This window comes from Sus scrofa, chromosome 6 (genome assembly GCF_054392235.1).
Source record: "Sus scrofa isolate SSC_HxYL_T2T_F1_AM1 chromosome 6, Sscrofa_HxYL_maternal_Yorkshire_Landrace_v2.0, whole genome shotgun sequence".
Classification (NCBI taxonomy): Eukaryota; Metazoa; Chordata; class Mammalia; order Artiodactyla; family Suidae; genus Sus; species Sus scrofa.
The window spans coordinates 51,971,950-51,987,971 of record NC_139388.1 but is presented as its reverse complement, the minus strand read 5'-3'; the positions used below and the strand labels follow the sequence as shown (position 1 = coordinate 51,987,971).

At 56.9% G+C, this 16,022-nt stretch overlaps 1 protein-coding gene and 1 long non-coding RNA gene across 22 annotated transcripts; one reads left to right on the top strand and one right to left on the bottom strand.

Annotated features, from left to right (window-relative positions):
- The first annotated feature begins 3,032 nt into the window (after positions 1-3,032).
- On the top strand, positions 3,033-15,408 carry LRFN1 (leucine rich repeat and fibronectin type III domain containing 1). Of its 19 annotated transcripts, none has more exons than XM_084960593.1 (6): positions 3,033-3,103; positions 5,566-5,598; positions 6,353-6,402; positions 7,755-7,809; positions 8,208-9,650; positions 13,679-15,408. In XM_084960593.1, the coding sequence occupies exons 5-6, from the start codon at positions 8,245-8,247 to the stop codon at positions 14,577-14,579; spliced, it is 2,307 nt and encodes a 768-aa protein (XP_084816719.1). In that variant the 5' UTR covers positions 3,033-3,103; positions 5,566-5,598; positions 6,353-6,402; positions 7,755-7,809; positions 8,208-8,244; the 3' UTR covers positions 14,580-15,408. The 19 variants fall into 19 exon arrangements, with proteins under 19 accessions (XP_084816719.1, XP_084816717.1, XP_084816712.1 ...); XM_084960591.1 differs by having other exon boundaries at positions 6,327-6,402; XM_084960586.1 differs by having other exon boundaries at positions 3,033-5,129; positions 6,327-6,402.
- Positions 9,989-14,779, bottom strand: LOC102160572 (uncharacterized). 3 transcript variants are annotated; one of them, XR_014806165.1, is made up of 3 exons: positions 13,703-14,779; positions 12,631-12,799; positions 9,989-12,306 (listed from the first exon to the last, which is right to left on the bottom strand). It is a non-coding gene; the product is annotated as an uncharacterized LOC102160572 (long non-coding RNA). The 3 variants fall into 3 exon arrangements; XR_014806166.1 differs by having other exon boundaries at positions 9,989-12,288; positions 13,703-14,768; XR_014806167.1 differs by having other exon boundaries at positions 13,743-14,745.
- Positions 15,409-16,022: the final 614 nt, after the last annotated feature.

Genomic DNA, 16,022 nt, shown 5'->3' with positions numbered 1-16,022 from the left:
GGTACTCCTAAGAAAAATTTCTTAAGGCCACACACCTGAGGCATGTGGAAGTTCGCGGGCTAGGGGTTGAATCAGAGCTGCAGCTGCTGGTCTATACCACAACCATGGCAACACTGGATCAGAGCCACACCTGGGACCCATGAGGCAGATTGTGGCAATGCAGAGTCCTTAACCCACTGAGCAAGGCCAAGGATTGAACCTGCATCCTCACAGACACTCTGCTGTGTTCTTTTTCTTTTTTGAGGCCACACCCGCGGCATGTGGAGGTTCCCAGGCTAGGGGTTGAATGGGAGCTGTAGCTGCTGTCCTAGGCTGTAGCCACAGCAACATGGGATCCAAGCCGTGGCGTCTTCAAACTACACCAGAGCTCACAGCAACGCCAGAGCCTTAACCCACTGAGCAAGGCAAGGGATCGAACCTGCATCCTCATGGATGCCAGTCAGATTCATTTCCTCTGAGCCACGACGACAGGAACTCCACTATGTTGTGTTCTTAACTGGCTGAGCCACAACGGGAAATCCATATTTTTAAAGTATTTCAAAGCAATTTGCAGACGTCAGGACGATTGGTTGGGGTGGGGGCGTAAATTGGTCAGGGAAAAGGAAAGCCTCTCTGAAGAGATTACATTAGAATTAAAAATCAAATGAAAAGAAGGAATCAGCCATGGAAAGGGAAAAAAGTGCAAAGTCCCAGGGGCTGCAATGAGCTTGTACATTGGAGGAATAGAAAAGTCATTACTGAGGCTGGAAGACAAGAGTGGATGGGAGTGTGGTCTAGAGGTGGGCAGGGCCAGAGCGCACAGGCCCAGGTGTGCCCTGCGAGTGAGCTGTCTCTGCGGGAGGCAGGCTCTTTGTTTCTCCACCTCTGTGTACCTCTTTCATGATCATCTTCTTTTTTTTTTTTTTTTTTCTTTGTCTTTCTGTCTTTTCTAGGGCCGCACCTGCGGCATGTGGAGGTTCCCAGGCTATGGGTTGAATCGGAGCTGTAGCCACCAGCCTACACTAGGGCCACATCAATGAGGGATCCAAGCTTGTCTTCGGCCTACACCACAGCTCACAGCAACGCCGGATCCTTAACCCACTGAGCAAGGCCAGGGATCGAACCTACAACCTCATGGTTCCTAGTCGGATTCATTAACCACTGAGCCATTATGGGAACTCCCATGATCATCTTCTCACCCTCCTCTTTTCCACTCCCACCCATCCCCCAGGCCTGCCTTCATCCTCTTTCCCCTGAACCTCCACCCTCTCTGCCATTTCCTATCTGTATGACCTCAGACAAGGGACTCAACCTCTCTGTGGCTCGATTTTCCTCATCTGTAAAATGGGGATAGTAGAAATCTCCTCGTCTGACTGCTGGGAAGAGTGAATGAAGTCATATCTGTGAAGCTCTTAGATCCATTCCTGTTGCATAGTAGTGCTGGACACGTGTCCACTTTTGCTGTTGGTGCTCTTATTCTCCCCCATCTGTCCTCCTGGTCCTGGACCTCCATGTCCCGGCAGGAAGAATCAGGAACCAGAGTGAGAGGTGGGGATGGTGCCTGGGTGGTGGTGGTGATGGTAGTGGTGATGGTGAAATCTGGAGCCTAGGGGGTGGGGTGGGATTGTGAGCATCCTCAGGGGGTATCTAACAGTCGTGAGTGGTTCTCTAGAGGGAGGCCCTCAGAGGTGCCTTGGATCTGGGGGCAAGGCAGGCTCTGTGTGATGATGTGGCTAGGAAGAATTTAGCGAAGGGCTTTAGGGAAAGACCTTGACACAGTGGGATCCAAAGTGGGAGGGGTTTGGGCCACTAGGGATCTGTGGGATTGCAATAAAACAGATTTTGAAGGGAGGACCTGCTGGGTTTCTCTCTTGCTGAATGAATAATGTCAAAAAGAGGTGGAGAGTGGCTTGAGATACTCAGTGGGGTTTGGGGAGAGGGGCTGGGGGTCAGTTATTTCATAGAAGTTGGGCAAAGAGTCTGAACAAGGAAGGAACAAGGAGTCCTGGGCTCCACAGAAGTCCCAGAGAAAGGGACGGGCCTACAGGGTCCGAGAGAGAGAATAGGAACAGGGAGAAGGCAGGGGCCTCACAAGGGGAGCACAGGTGAGGAGGATGATCAGGAATCTGGGTCAATTTGGGCCTTCCGGAAACTGAGGGGGCCCTCGGAGGAGAGGATGGTCTGGGATCTAATGGGGGAAAATTTAAGGTCTCCCATGGGAATAAGAGACAAGGAGTTACAAGTCCTACAGGGTAGAAGGACATAGATGGTCCCCCGGAAGCTGTGGGCTATGGTTTGTTGTCCCGAGTGGTTGTAGAACATGGTTTGGGACCCCCAAGGGAGCAAGGCACGATCTGGGGTCTCCCTGGATTCTGACACATTGTCTGGGTCCTCTCTGAATGTTGGGGTATGATCTGCGGTCCCTGAGGGATGGGGTGTGGTCTAGGGTCCACTTGAAGATTGGGGCATGATTTAGGGTCCCTGATGGGGCCGCTGTGGAGCCCCTTGGATGCTGATATAGTCTGGGGTCCCCCTAGATTGGAGGGTGCAGTCTCGGGTCCCTAATGGGTGTGGGGCAGAGTCTGAGGTCACCAAGGAGAGTAGGACATGGTTTGTAGTCCCGGGTGGTCGTGGAACATGGCCTGGGTCCTCAAAGGAGATAAGGCATGCTCTGGAGTCCCCCTTGGGTATCGGGACCTGATCCCAGGTCTCCACTGGGGGCTTCGAGGGTCCCCATGCCAGTCGGGGCGTGGTCTAGTGGTCTCCGGGGAAGCCTGCTGGGCTGGAGGTGGGGCTGAGGAGGGGTTGGGGGCGGGCCGGCGGCTCCGCAGTGGAGAGGGGTCTGCGGCGGGCCCCCGGGCGGGGGTCGGGGGCGTGTGGCCGCCCCGCCCGGCCCCTCCGGTCGGCGCCCCCTCCCCCCTTGCGGCGGTGGCGGCGGCGGCGGCGGCGGCGGGGCCGGGGCGGCGGGCGGCGCGGAGGGCGGAGCTCGGCGGCGGCTCTGGAGGGAGGGCGGGAGGCGGGAGGCGGCCCCGCGGCACCGCGCCCCCTCCCCCGGCCCTCCCCCCACCATGGCGCGGAGCGAGGCGGCGGCGGCGGGGCCGGGCCCGGGGCCCCCCCGGGCTGGGTGAGCGCGGCCCGCAGCGGCCGGGGAGGCGGCGGGCGGGGGCGCCTGTGTGAGCGCGGGTGTGAGCGTGTGAGCGTGTGAGTGTGTCCGCGGCGCTGCGGCGGGCCCGGCGTGCGCTCGCGCGGCCCTGTGTGTGCCCGGCGCCGGTGTGTGCGGCGCCCTGCTTGTGTGGCCATCCGGGTGTGTGCCGGTGTCGAGCCGAGGTGCTGTGTCCGGCCGTGCGTGCATGTTCCCCCGAGTGGTTGCCCCTCCGGCGGTGTGTCTGGGGGGCTGTCGCGCACCCATCGAAGGGGCTGTGTGCAGGTGTGTGTGCGTGGGTTGTGTGCTCAGGTGTGGGCCTCCCACCCCCCTCCAGCGAGTGTGTGCGCGCGGCTAGCTGCGTTGGATGTTTGTGTCCGGGTTGGATGTCCATCCAAGGGTCTGTGTAGCCGGGTGTGCCCGCTCGGGTGTCCATCTGTGTGTGTGTGTGTGTGTGTGTGTGTGTGTCTGCGGGTTGTATGTCTCCGAGGGTGTGTGTCTGTGCGTCCATGTCAGGTTCCGGCCTGGGGGCTGGGGCTCAGCACCTTGTGGGGCCAGGCCTCTGTATGGGTTTGGGGGAGGCGAGTTTGCCGCTCCCTCTGTCCCTGTCCGTGTCTATTGGGGGGGGCTTCGGCGGTCCTTGGGGGAGACGGCCATGTCTTCCCCTTCCTGGTGGCTGGGTAGGGGGGATGGGCAGCCGGTAGGTGGACAGATGGAGGGATGAGAGGCCGAGGGATGGACAGATGGGCCTTGAGGGGAGGGACACAGACTGGGTCCTTCCCCACCCACCCCACCCCAACCCCCACTGGTCAGATCTCCGCAGATGGGGCCAGAGTTGCCTGCATCCAGACGGCCGGGCTGGGGGACCTTTGGGCTGCTGGTGGGAGGATTGCCTTGAACCAGTGCTCTAGGACTCAGCCCCCAACCCCTGAGATTTGACCTGCTGAACTCTGACCTGGCTGGGGATGGGGGGGCTTGCTGGGAGGGAGGGATGCTGGGATTTCTTTGGCTTGGGAAGTAGGTGGGGCGGGGGTGCCTCAGGGCTGGGAGGGATGTGTTCGTGACTGTGTGTGAATGGGAGTCTGTGCCTATCTGTTGACTGTGCCACTGTGGTTCAATATTTTGTGGTGTTTATAAGTGTGTAAATACCTCCCAGGGCTGTTGTGTGAGCATGTGTCTGTGATAAGTGAATATCTCGGAGTATCTGTGCAAAGGTGGATCTTTTTGTACCCGTGTGCTTGTTGGAGTGTGTATCAGCCTTTTAAGTGTCTTTGCACATTGTAGTTCTGTGTGTATGTGTGATGTGTGTATCCGCTAGTGTGTGCATTTATGCATCTGATGGTGTAGGAATACATCAGCTTTGTGAACATGTGTCCTGGGGATATGTGAGGTTGTAAGAGTGTGTTTGGGCACTTAAGAGCATGCACATATGTATCTTTGTGCAAGTGAGCATGTTATATGTGCATGCCCCTGTGTGTTGGCGAGTGTGCAAGGGTAGATCTGTTATAGGTGCATGCACCTGGGGGTAAGTGCATTTCACTGTTGTGTGTGCATCTGTGTTTAAATGTGCAAGGGAAAAGGCAGTGTTGTGTGGTTGTGTGCAGGTGTGTCAACCTTGAGGGTATACGTCTATGTTGTCTCCATTTGTGTGTCCATGTTGGCCTCTGGGGGGTGGGGTTGGGTGCGTTCAAATATATATGTGCAGGGTGATGTGCACACAGGTGCCTGTGTCCCAGCACAAGGCTGACCCCACTTCTGAGCCCAGTGAGACTGGGGTCCCTGTGACGTGACCTGGGGTCTACTGGGGTCCATGGACACAGTGTGTCCACACCTGGGACAGGAGTCAATGGAGGGCAGGGGACACACAGATCCTGCTGCTGTGTCCATGGAAATCCAGATGTAGAGTCATAGGTTGTGGGCCCATGTAGGTTCTGGCATGTCCACACATGTTGGTGTGACAGAGGTGTGACGGCGAACATGGGAACTTCTGGTCCTCTTCCAGCTCCTGGTACTGTTCAGGTCTTTGAAGTTGGGCGACTGGGGTATGGATTCTGGAAAGAGGAAGCTGGGAGCTTAGAATCCTGGGTTTGAAGGAGAAGGGGGCTGAGGGGCCAGACTCCTGGGTCTTGAGAAAGGAAGGGCCTGAGACCTGGACTCTTGAGGGGCGGGGGGAGGAGGGTGGGTTCTTGCTTCTTGAGCCTCCAAAGGACAAAGGACAAAAGTCCTAGACTCTTAGGTTTTGGAGGGTGAACAACAGTCAGAGGCCTGGAATCCTGCATTTGCAGAAATGACTTCTTGGGTCCACTTTAGCCTGTGGAGAACCTGCAGCAGGAAGGCTAAGAGAGTGATCACACCAGGGACGCCCTTGGCTAAGATGGTCTTTCAGGCAGGTCTCCAGAGAGGAGCCAGAAGGATGCTAACCGTGTGGTTTTGTTCCTTTGCAGGGACTGGCCCAGGCCCTGACTCCCTGAAGAGAGGTGAGTGGGGCCCCTCAAGCTGGGGAGAGAGAAATGGAGTGATTGGGTTTGTTCTGAGCCAGCCAGAGGCCTGGAGCTCTGCCTTGTATGGATTTCTGTGGCCGGTATGGCAGTTTCCTGAGGGGCAGGCGCCCACCCAGGCTGGGGGTGGTGACCAGGTCAGGAACATCATGTTTGGGTAAGGGCTTGATAGAACCAGGGCACAGGGTGGGGGTGGGGGTCAGTGGGGCAGGGGTGTCTCAGGCCTGGAGGTAAGATGGGTAAGGTGGTTGGCAAAGGGAAGTCTCCTCTTTATCAGTAAAGGATGCAAGAGTTTCCTGACATGAAATGAGCCTGCATTTGGAGAGCGGCATGAGGATGCTGTACCATTTAGTGTGTGTATGTGCATGGATGTGGGAAAATCTGATAGTCAAACCTGCTAGTGGCTGAGAGAGAGCCAGAGAGAATGATCAAGCTGATGGCAGCTCACATTTATATAGTGTTTCCTGGGTCAGCAACCACTCTAGGTACTTTCCAGTCTATTATCTCATGTAAGACTCATAACAGCCTTATAAGATAGGTGTTATCACCCCCATTTTACCAATGAACACACTGAGGCATAAAGAGAAGAAGTCACCTGACTAAAGTCAGGCATCAGGGCACTGGGATGTGAATGGGGCAGCAGGGGGGCCCAGGTTCTGGTTCCATTGTTATTATTACTGTTTCAATTTGCCCCCCCTACCCCCCAGCTATGGGAAGATTTCCTGTTTCACAGGTTGCAGCTCTGAACCCTGGAGACCCTACAGCCAAGCAGGTGCAGAAAAGGTGGGTCTCCTAACTCAGGAGCGCCACCTCCCAGACCAGGCTTTTCTGTCCAGCATAGAGTAGTGTCCCCTAGGGAGTGCACGACAGGTTAGGAGGGGGCCTCAGAGCTAGTGGGACACCCTGACTCTGCCTCTGCTTCCTCTCTCCAGCCCCATCCCTGCCTCCCTCAGTCTCTCTGTTGCTTCCCCTCTTTGTCGGTCTCTCTAACACTCGTCTTCACTCTCCTGTCTCTCCCTTACGCCGTCTCTTTATCTCAGTCCCTCTTCGCTGCGTGGGTCTCGTCCACTCAGTTTTCCTGTCTCTCTCTGCTTCGGGCTTGCTCCCCAGTCTCTTCGCCTCTCTTTCAGAGTCTTTCTCTTTTTGTCTCTTTGTCTCCCCCTTGTCTCTCCCTGTCTCTTTACCTCTCTCTCTGCCTCTCCTGGTCCCTCCTCTCTGTGTCCACAGCCCCCCCATGGGCTGAAGGATCAGAGCCACCTCAGGCCGCAGCCCCGCACTGCAGATTCCCAGGAGGTGGGCCAGCAGGGACAGGTGTGGGGTGGGGTGGAAACAGTTTCAGGGACGCCCCCTTCCCATCCTTTCCTCTTCACCCCCCCCACCCACCCTGTGTTGTGATGGGAGCTGACAGGCCGTGGGCTGCAGCTGCCGCGGGGGGAATCCCCGCCGGAAGGTTTTGCCTGGAGCAGAGGCACAGTGTGTGTGTGTGTGTGTGTGTGTGTGTGTGTGTGTGTGTGTGTGTGTCTCTGGCATGTATGGGGCCTTGTGTGTGCCCATAAATGTGAGCCTGAAAGTCTGCCCCTTGCCGGGGAGCTTAGCAGAGCCCAGGATGAAATGAGGCTCAGAGAAGGAATTCCCAAGCCTGAGCAGGGAGACTGATGTTTTTCTCATCACCTCCCACCTTCAGACCCCTCTGCCATTGCCAAAGGTGGGGGGTGTTACCCTTAACATTTATGGAATACTTACTGCGTGCCAGGCGCTATGCTCAGTGACCCCTATGAATGAGCTCACTGAACCTTTGCAACACCCCAGAAAAGACGGTACAATTACCATACCATTTTACAAATCAGGAAATTATGGCCTATTCAGGAAAAGTCATTGGTTTGGGGTCACAGAGCTAGCAAGTCTGGGAGCCAGGACTTGAACCTGAGTCTGTTTGATTTCAAAACCCTTGCTCTTGATACTAGTGCCCATTTCTATGCCTGGCACATATTGGACCCTTGGTGATGATCATAACAATTACATACTAATATGTATTGAACACACGTTATGTGCCAGGCACTGTTCTGAGTATACCATGCTCATTAATCCGTTTAATCCTCACAGAGGTAATGCCTGTTTTTATCTCCATTTTCCAGATGAAGAAACGGAGATTCAGAGAGGTTCAGACACTTGCCCGAGGTCACACAGCTAGTAAGTGTCAGAGCTGGAATTTGAATCCAGGAAGTATGGCTTTGAAATCTATGACTTTAAACCCTAGTTAGCAGTGATTTTTCAGAATATTTAGTGGGTACCGGAAAGCCCAGGCTGGCCCAGATGTCATCCCTCTGGTTGGGGGATTATGAGAAGTCTGGGAGCTCCTAGAACAGGGGTCGGGGTGGGGGTAGGATGCTCAGAGGTGGGGCAGTGGTCATTTACCAAGTAGCGTTATCTATTAAGTCCATGGCCACAAATGATGGGTCTTGTCACTGTCCCACAGGACCGGGTTGTCAGGAAAGGAGGGATCTGGGTCAGACCCTTAGCAGGACATCCCAGGGTGGCCAGGTTGGTGGTCAAGCCCTACCCCTGGGTAACCTTTTCCTCCCTTGCAGATCTCACCTCCCACTCTCCCCGCCTCCTCCCTGCACCATGGCTCCAGGCCCTTTCTCCTCGGCGCTCCTCACGCTGCCGCCCGCTGCCCTGCCCTTTCTGCTGCTCCTCTGGGCGGGGGCGTCTCGAGGCCAGCCCTGCCCGGGCCGCTGCATCTGCCAGAACGTGGCACCCACGCTGACCATGCTGTGCGCCAAGACCGGCTTGCTCTTTGTGCCGCCGGCCATCGACCGGCGCGTGGTGGAGCTGCGGCTCACCGACAACTTCATCGCGGCCGTCCGCCGCCGCGACTTCGCCAACATGACCAGCCTGGTGCACCTCACCCTCTCCCGGAACACCATCGGCCAGGTGGCGGCCGGCGCCTTTGCGGACCTCCGCGCCCTCCGCGCGCTGCACCTCGACAGCAACCGCTTGGCCGAGGTCCGAGGTGACCAGCTCCGCGGCTTGGGCAACCTCCGCCACCTGATTCTTGGCAACAACCAGATCCGCCGAGTGGAGTCGGCCGCCTTCGACGCCTTCCTGTCCACCGTGGAGGACCTAGATCTGTCCTACAACAACCTGGAGGCCCTGCCGTGGGAGGCCGTAGGCCAGATGGTGAACCTGAACACCCTCACGCTGGACCACAACCTCATCGACCACATCGCGGAAGGCACCTTTGTGCAGCTCCACAAACTGGTTCGCTTGGACATGACCTCCAACCGCCTGCATAAACTGCCTCCCGACGGGCTCTTCCTGAGGTCCCAAGGCCCCGGGCCCAAGCCGCCCACGCCGCTCACGGTCAGCTTCGGCGGCAACCCCCTGCACTGCAACTGCGAGCTGCTCTGGCTGCGGCGCCTGACCCGAGAGGACGACCTGGAAACGTGCGCCACCCCCGAGCACCTCACCGACCGCTACTTCTGGTCCATCCCCGAGGAGGAGTTCCTGTGTGAACCTCCGCTGATCACTCGGCAGGCGGGCGGCCGGGCCCTGGTGGTGGAGGGCCAGGCTGTCAGCCTGCGCTGCCGCGCCGTGGGTGACCCTGAGCCCGTGGTGCACTGGGTGGCACCCGATGGGCGGTTGCTGGGGAACTCGAGCCGGACCCGGGTCCGGGGGGATGGGACCCTAGACGTAACCATCACCACCTTGCGGGACAGCGGCACCTTCACTTGCATCGCCTCCAACGCCGCCGGGGAAGCCACAGCACCGGTGGAGGTGTGTGTGGTGCCTCTGCCTCTGATGGCACCCCCGCCAGCCGCCCCGCCACCTCTCACCGAGCCCGGCTCCTCGGACATCGCCACGCCCGGCCGACCTGGGGCCAACGAATCGGCGGCTGAGCGCCGGCTCGTGGCGGCAGAGCTCACCTCGAACTCAGTGCTCATCCGCTGGCCAGCCCAGAGGCCCGTGCCTGGCATCCGCATGTACCAGGTCCAGTACAACAGCTCCGCAGATGACTCCCTTGTCTACAGGTGGGTGCTGCAGTCCCAGGGCCTCCTCCCACCCCAGGGGCCCTCCCTCCCCTGCGCCCATGCCCTGGGCCTTCTCACTCAGCGGAAGCTCTCACTTGCCCTGTTTTTCTTCTCTCTTTCTCTCTCACTGTCTTTGTTTTTCATGCATCTTACAAATCTTCCTTGAGCGGCCGCCAGAGCCAGACCAGCGCTGGGCACTGGAGTTAGAAGAGTGAATGCACTCAGTCTGATCCTTGCCCTCCTGGGGCTCATGGTCTGCATCAGCGCTCACCAAAGCTGTTTGCATTCCTTGTCAGTTAAACACCTCAGAGCAGGAAATAGACTCACATACATATATATTTACAGTTACAGTTATATTTAGAAATTATATACCAGTGCTACTGTATCAACACATTGGGTACCTTATGGAAACAGAAAACTATGAGAAAAATACATCGATATAAGTCATTTCCACCATCCATTGGGTTCGAAGCCCTGGTGTGGATACACCTGCCATGGTATAGACAGACATTAAAGAGTTAACTTTCTCCCACTATCTCTGTTCGTATCTTGCTCTCACCTCTGTCTCTGTTGGTCTGTACCTCTTTTCCCTCCTGCCCTCATGAAGCTCTAAGCCCCTGCTCTGTGCTAGGCCCTGCTAGGCGCTGGGAACACAGGGAGCTCACAGCCCAGAGGGAGGAGACAGACAGTACATGATGAATAAGATGAATTACTGCCTTGGCCTTGCATTATCACTCCATGTTGGTAGTTTTTTTTTTTTCCTTGCCATACCTGTGGCATATGGAAGTTTCCAGGCCAAAGACCGAATCCGCACCACAGCAGCCACCCAAGCTGCTGCAGTGACAAGTCAGATCCTTAACCCACTGAACCACAGGAGAACTCTGTCTCTTTCTGAATGTGGCTCACAGCCACAGACCTGTCCCACAGTGGGCGCTTGGAAAGTGGTTGTGGGCTCTGTGGCCATTGCCCTCTGCCTGGCTCTGCCTCCCCTGCACACTTTGTAGAGCGCCCGCTGAATGCTTAATCCTGTGTTTGGCTTCACGTGGGGGCGCCAGAGCCCCAGCTCTTGGAGGTGCTCAAACCCACACTGAGAAGCCTGCCTCCTGGCCTCCATCTTCACCTCACCCAGCGTCTGCTGGGTCACAGTCCTGGCACACAGTAGGTGCGCTCCTATTGTTGACTGAATGAGTGAAACGCCTCTTTTCTCTTGTCTCTGATATCCTTGTTTTCTTCTCTTTGAATCTGGTCACCGAACACTGAATAAATGCCCACTGCTTGCCAGCTGCCAGTCTGGGCCCTAGGCCTACCAAGATGCATCAGACACTGGCCCAGTCTTACAAACATCAGGGCAAACAAATGATCAAAAACAGAAACCTTTCTAAGGTACTGCCAAGGATGCTACTCTCCATTCCATATTCCCAACTCTGCTGTGAAGCAGCAATGATCCCCCTCCCATTTTATAGACAGGGAAACTGAGGCTCAGTGGGGGGAAGTCACTTGCTCAAGGTCACACCGAAAGAGGCAGAGTCAGGATTCCAGCCCTTACCCTTCTAACTCCTAATTCTGCCCTTTTACATTGAACACTCATTTATCGAGCACCTACTGTTTGTCAGGCAGGGATTAGGGGAGATGGATAATACATTTCTGTAAATAGCTCTTGGCTTCTGTGATTCTCCACCTCTCTCTTTCTCTTTTTCTTTCTCTTTCCTGTCCATGGTCACTAGCTGGCAGGGTGGTGGGAAGTTCCCAGGCCCCAGTCCCGGCATGTATGCAGATACTGATGGTCCTCTAGCCCAGCTGGGCAACAGACCCTGGGACTCTTCCCTTCCCCGTGGGACCGCAGTTCCAATCCTCCATCGCACACTGCAGACACCTGTGCTACAGCACTGAGGGGGTTAACTTCCTCACTGCTGCCATGGGCAGAGGTGACAGCCAACCAGAATCCAGCTCTGCTGCTTGCTTGGGTCTTACAGCCAATTAGAGACACATGGGCTCTAGCTTTCTTAAGGAGCTAGCCTCTGTCCTTGAAAAGGGGGAGTCCCCTAGCAACTGGTTATTTTGGGGGAAGGAGCAAGAGGAATCCAAGGCTCTTTGAGAGGGGGGAGGTGAGAGGAAGAGGAAGACTTACAGCCAGAGGCCCAAAGTTGGTTGGGATGGGAGCCAGTGGTCTGTGAAACAGGCAATGAGGAGAGTCGGAGAGGTGGTGGGCCTTTATGGGGGAGGGCTGTACTTGAGGGCTTTTGGTGGGAGGGTGGCTCTTGGTGGTGGGGGAACTAAGGTGGGCTTCAGAACCAGCGGGTAGCCTGGCTGAAGGGAGGGAAATGCTTCTGAGAGGTAAGAGGCCTGTGGAGATGGGGGAGTGGCCTTGAAAGTAGGTGGTGCTCCTGCTGCATGGTCCCCATGAAGATGAGGAGGTGGTTCTTGTCTGGTGACCCACTAAGAGCTTTGTAGGAGAGGAGAGCTTTGAGGTTGAGTGCGGAGCCTGCAAATCCATGTGGATGTGGAGGTCCCAGGTTAGCCGAGGCTGGACGTAGACGGGATGTGCCCAACAGAGGAGGGGCAAGGCCTCATGGGAATGGTCTCATAGATGGAGGCAACTGGTGATAGAGTGTGAGCCACGGCGAGGGTGACTGGCCAGCTTCAGGAGGGATGCATGCTATTAATGAAATTAGTAAGTGCCAGGCTCTGGATATGTTAACTCATTCATACTTCACGCCATCTCTGCAGTGTAGGAATTCTTAATACCCCCTATTTGGGGGAGATGAGACACAGAGAGGTTAAGAAACTTGCTTGAGGTCACAGAGCTAGCAAGCAGCAGAAGAGAAACTCAAACCCTCCTGGCACTGTGGCTCTCAGACTTTGTCAGCTTAACCACTTCTCTCCCCTGCCCCAGGAGGGGAGAGGCGTGGAGGGCAGGGGCCTGGAGCAAGAAAGGAGCTGCTTTCTTGGCTACATTTGCCCAATTATGGATGAAACTTACCTGGGTGCATGATCTGGTGACTTCAGTCAGTATGGAGCAGGGTGTGCACACTGAGTGGTTGCCTCTGATAGCTGGGTTGGGAGCAGGACATGCAAAGAATGGACATGGTCCTAGGCACAGTAGGGGAACGTCACCAGTGGGCCACTGTGAGGTGTGGCTTAAAAGGCACCTGTCAATAAAAAGCGAAGTAGCCTTTAGCCTTGGCCCCTCAGTGGGCAGGACTATTTAGTTGAGGGCCTTGGAAATTGTCTTAGAAGATAGATACAGCTAGGAGAAGTGTCTAGTTAAAGGTAGGATATGCAGATGAAGGGGCAAGGTCTGTGTCAAGGTTTCAGGAAAGTGCAGGAATATATAGAAGAGAGAAACCAGAAGAGCATCCATTGCCCCTGTCAGTAGGACAAGGGATTTGGGAGTTCCCTTTGTGGCGCAGTTGCTGTGGCTGTGGCGTAGGCTGATGGCTACAGCTCGGATTTGATCCCTGGCCTGGGAGCCTCCATATGCCACAGGTGCAGCCCTGGAAAAGAAAAAAAAAACAAAACCAAAAACAACCACAAAGGATTTGAGTTGACCTCCACCTCCACTTGAGTGAGGGTGGGGCATGCAATTAAGGGGGCGTGATCTGTAGCGTTTGTCCCTTTAAAGGACGGGAATATGAACGTAAAAGCACTTGAATGGCAGTTCTAATAGCGATGAGAAGCTTCTTGGGGGGTGTGCCCCCTGAGGGCAGGGCTTGAAAGCTGTAGCATTTCTCCCAGGCGGGAGCCAGGATATGTAGATGAGGGGACATGAATAGCTGAAATTATCTTGGTAGGTGAAGAGACTGGGAAAGGAGGTGGGTCTGAGGGTGGGGCATGCAGATAAGGGGCGTGGCCCATAATAACAATCCTGAGGGGCTGGTGATTTGTTGTTTGAATGGCTGCTGTTGTCTCCGTAGAGGGTAAGATTTTGGTAGGGAGGCATGGTTTGGTCCCCTCGCGTGGGACTTGGAAGTGAAGCCGAGTGGTTCAGAGTGGAGCTAACCCCGCGCTGATCCCTCCTCCTCCCGCAGGATGATCCCATCCACCAGCCAGACCTTCCTGGTGAATGATCTGGCAGCGGGCCGTGCCTACGACCTGTGCGTGCTGGCGGTCTACGACGACGGGGCCACGGCGCTGCCGGCCACACGAGTGGTGGGTTGCGTGCAGTTTACCACCGCGGGGGATCCAGCGCCCTGCCGACCGCTGAGGGCGCATTTCTTGGGCGGCACCATGATCATCGCCATCGGGGGCGTCATTGTCGCGTCCGTCCTCGTTTTCATCGTTCTGCTCATGATCCGCTACAAGGTCTACGGCGACGGGGATGGCCGCCGCGTCAAGGGCACCTCCAGGTCGCCTCCGCGGGTCAGCCACGTGTGCTCGCAGACCAATGGCGCAGGCGCAGCGCAGGCCCCGCCCCCGCAGGACCGTTATGAGGCGCTGCGCGAGGTGGCTGCTCCAGCTGCTGCGGCCGTGGCGGTCGAGGCGAAGGCTACCGCAGTCGAGACGGCTTCCACAGAGCCAGAGGTGGCCCTTGGACGCTCCCTGGGCGGCTCGGCCACCTCACTGTGCCTGCTGCCGTCTGAGGAAACCTCTGGGGAGGAGTCCCGGGTCGCGGCGGGCCCCCGGAGGAGCCGTTCGGGGGCCTTGGGACCGCCCGCTTCGGCGCCCCCCACGTTAGCTCTGGTTCCTGGGGGAGCCCCGGCCCGATCGAGGCCGCAGCAGCGCTACTCTTTCGATGGGGACTACGGGGCGCTCTTCCAGAGCCACAGTTACCCGCGCCGCGCCCGGCGGACAAAGCGCCACCGGTCCACGCCTCACCTGGACGGGGCCGGAGGGGGCGCGGCCGGGGAGGACGGAGACCTGGGGTTGGGCTCCGCCAGGGCGCGCCTGGCCTTTACCAGCACTGAGTGGATGCTGGAGAGTACCGTGTGAGCGGCGGGTGGGCGCCGGGACCTGGGTGCGGCGGACCAATGCCCAGCCGCCCAGACTCGCCGGGGTAAGGCTCGGAGAGAATGCGCTGAGCCATCAAGTCTGACTGGAGGGGAGACGCGCTCTTCTCCCTGGAGGGGGCGGGCTGCCTGGGCTGCGGCTCGAGGCCACGCCCCCGCGCCCCGGCGGTTTGAGGGCGGCCCGCGGGGCTCCGCCCCCCCACGGACTTTAAGCCCCACCTCCTGCCCCTCCCCCCGCGCGCTCGCGGACCTCGCTGGAGCCGGTGCCTTACACAGCGAAGCGCGGGGAGGGGCAGGGCCCCCCCGACACTGCAGCACTGAGACACGAGCCCACTCCCCCCCGCCCGGGACCCGGGACCCGGGGCAGGGGCGAGGGGCCCATTTCTTGTATCTGGCTGGACTAGATCCTATCCTGTCCCGCGGCGGCCTCCAAAGCCCCCACCCCCACCCCATTCAATTCCCTGGTCCCGTCGGGTCTGGCTTGGGGTCCCCCTTCCTCTGTTCCCTTCGTTTGTCTCCGTCCTTCCCTCTATCGTCTCTGTCTTGTGTCCTTCCCTTTGTCCCAATTTTCTCTGTCCTGTCGTCCTATCTTCTCCCTCTGCCGTCCTGTATTTCGTCCAGTCTCCTTGTCTCTCCTGATTCTCTTCCCAGTACCCATTCTCCGGGGCAGGTCCCACTGGAAGGACCAGACTCCCCTATTCCTCTTTCCCCCAAATAAATCCCCACATGAACAAGATCCAAAAACAAATCCCCCTCCCTACCGGAGCCGGGACCCTCCGCCGCAGGAGAATTAAACTTTTTTCTGTGTCTGAGGCCGCTCTGCTGACCTCTGTGTATCGTGTGTCTTGGGGCAGGGGTAGGAGGAGGGTGACCTAGATTACAGCATAAGGACTCTTAAGTGAGACCGAAGGCAGGGTGGCTAACTGGGACCAGGGACATTTGCAGGCAGTTTCCTACCCTCTGAGAGACTACGGAGGTGGAGAATAATTAAAACAGAACAACTCACGAAAACAATAGCTAACGTTTAGTGAGTGCTTATTATGTGCCAAGTGCTTAAATCCTCTAATCCTCAGGACAACCCTAGGACATCAGCACTGTTTTTCCATTTTATAAAGGAGGCAGTTAAGGCCCAGATGTTAAGTAACTTGCCCCAGGTCACATAACCAGGCGGTGAAATTGGGATTTTAAAAGGCCGGCAACCTTTGGAGTCTTTAGTGCTGAGCAACCGTGGTATGTTCCCGAACACACAGGCGTTGTGCTGACCACAGCTTCTCTCTCTAAGGTCAGACAGCAGTTTGAGGTAGATACGTTTGGCCCCATTTTACAGATAGGAATCCGAACCAGGGAGAAGTGAAGTCACTTGCCCAAAGTTCCCCCGGTGAAGCAATCAGAGAGCTGGCAGCTGGACCTCAGTAATTCATTCCTC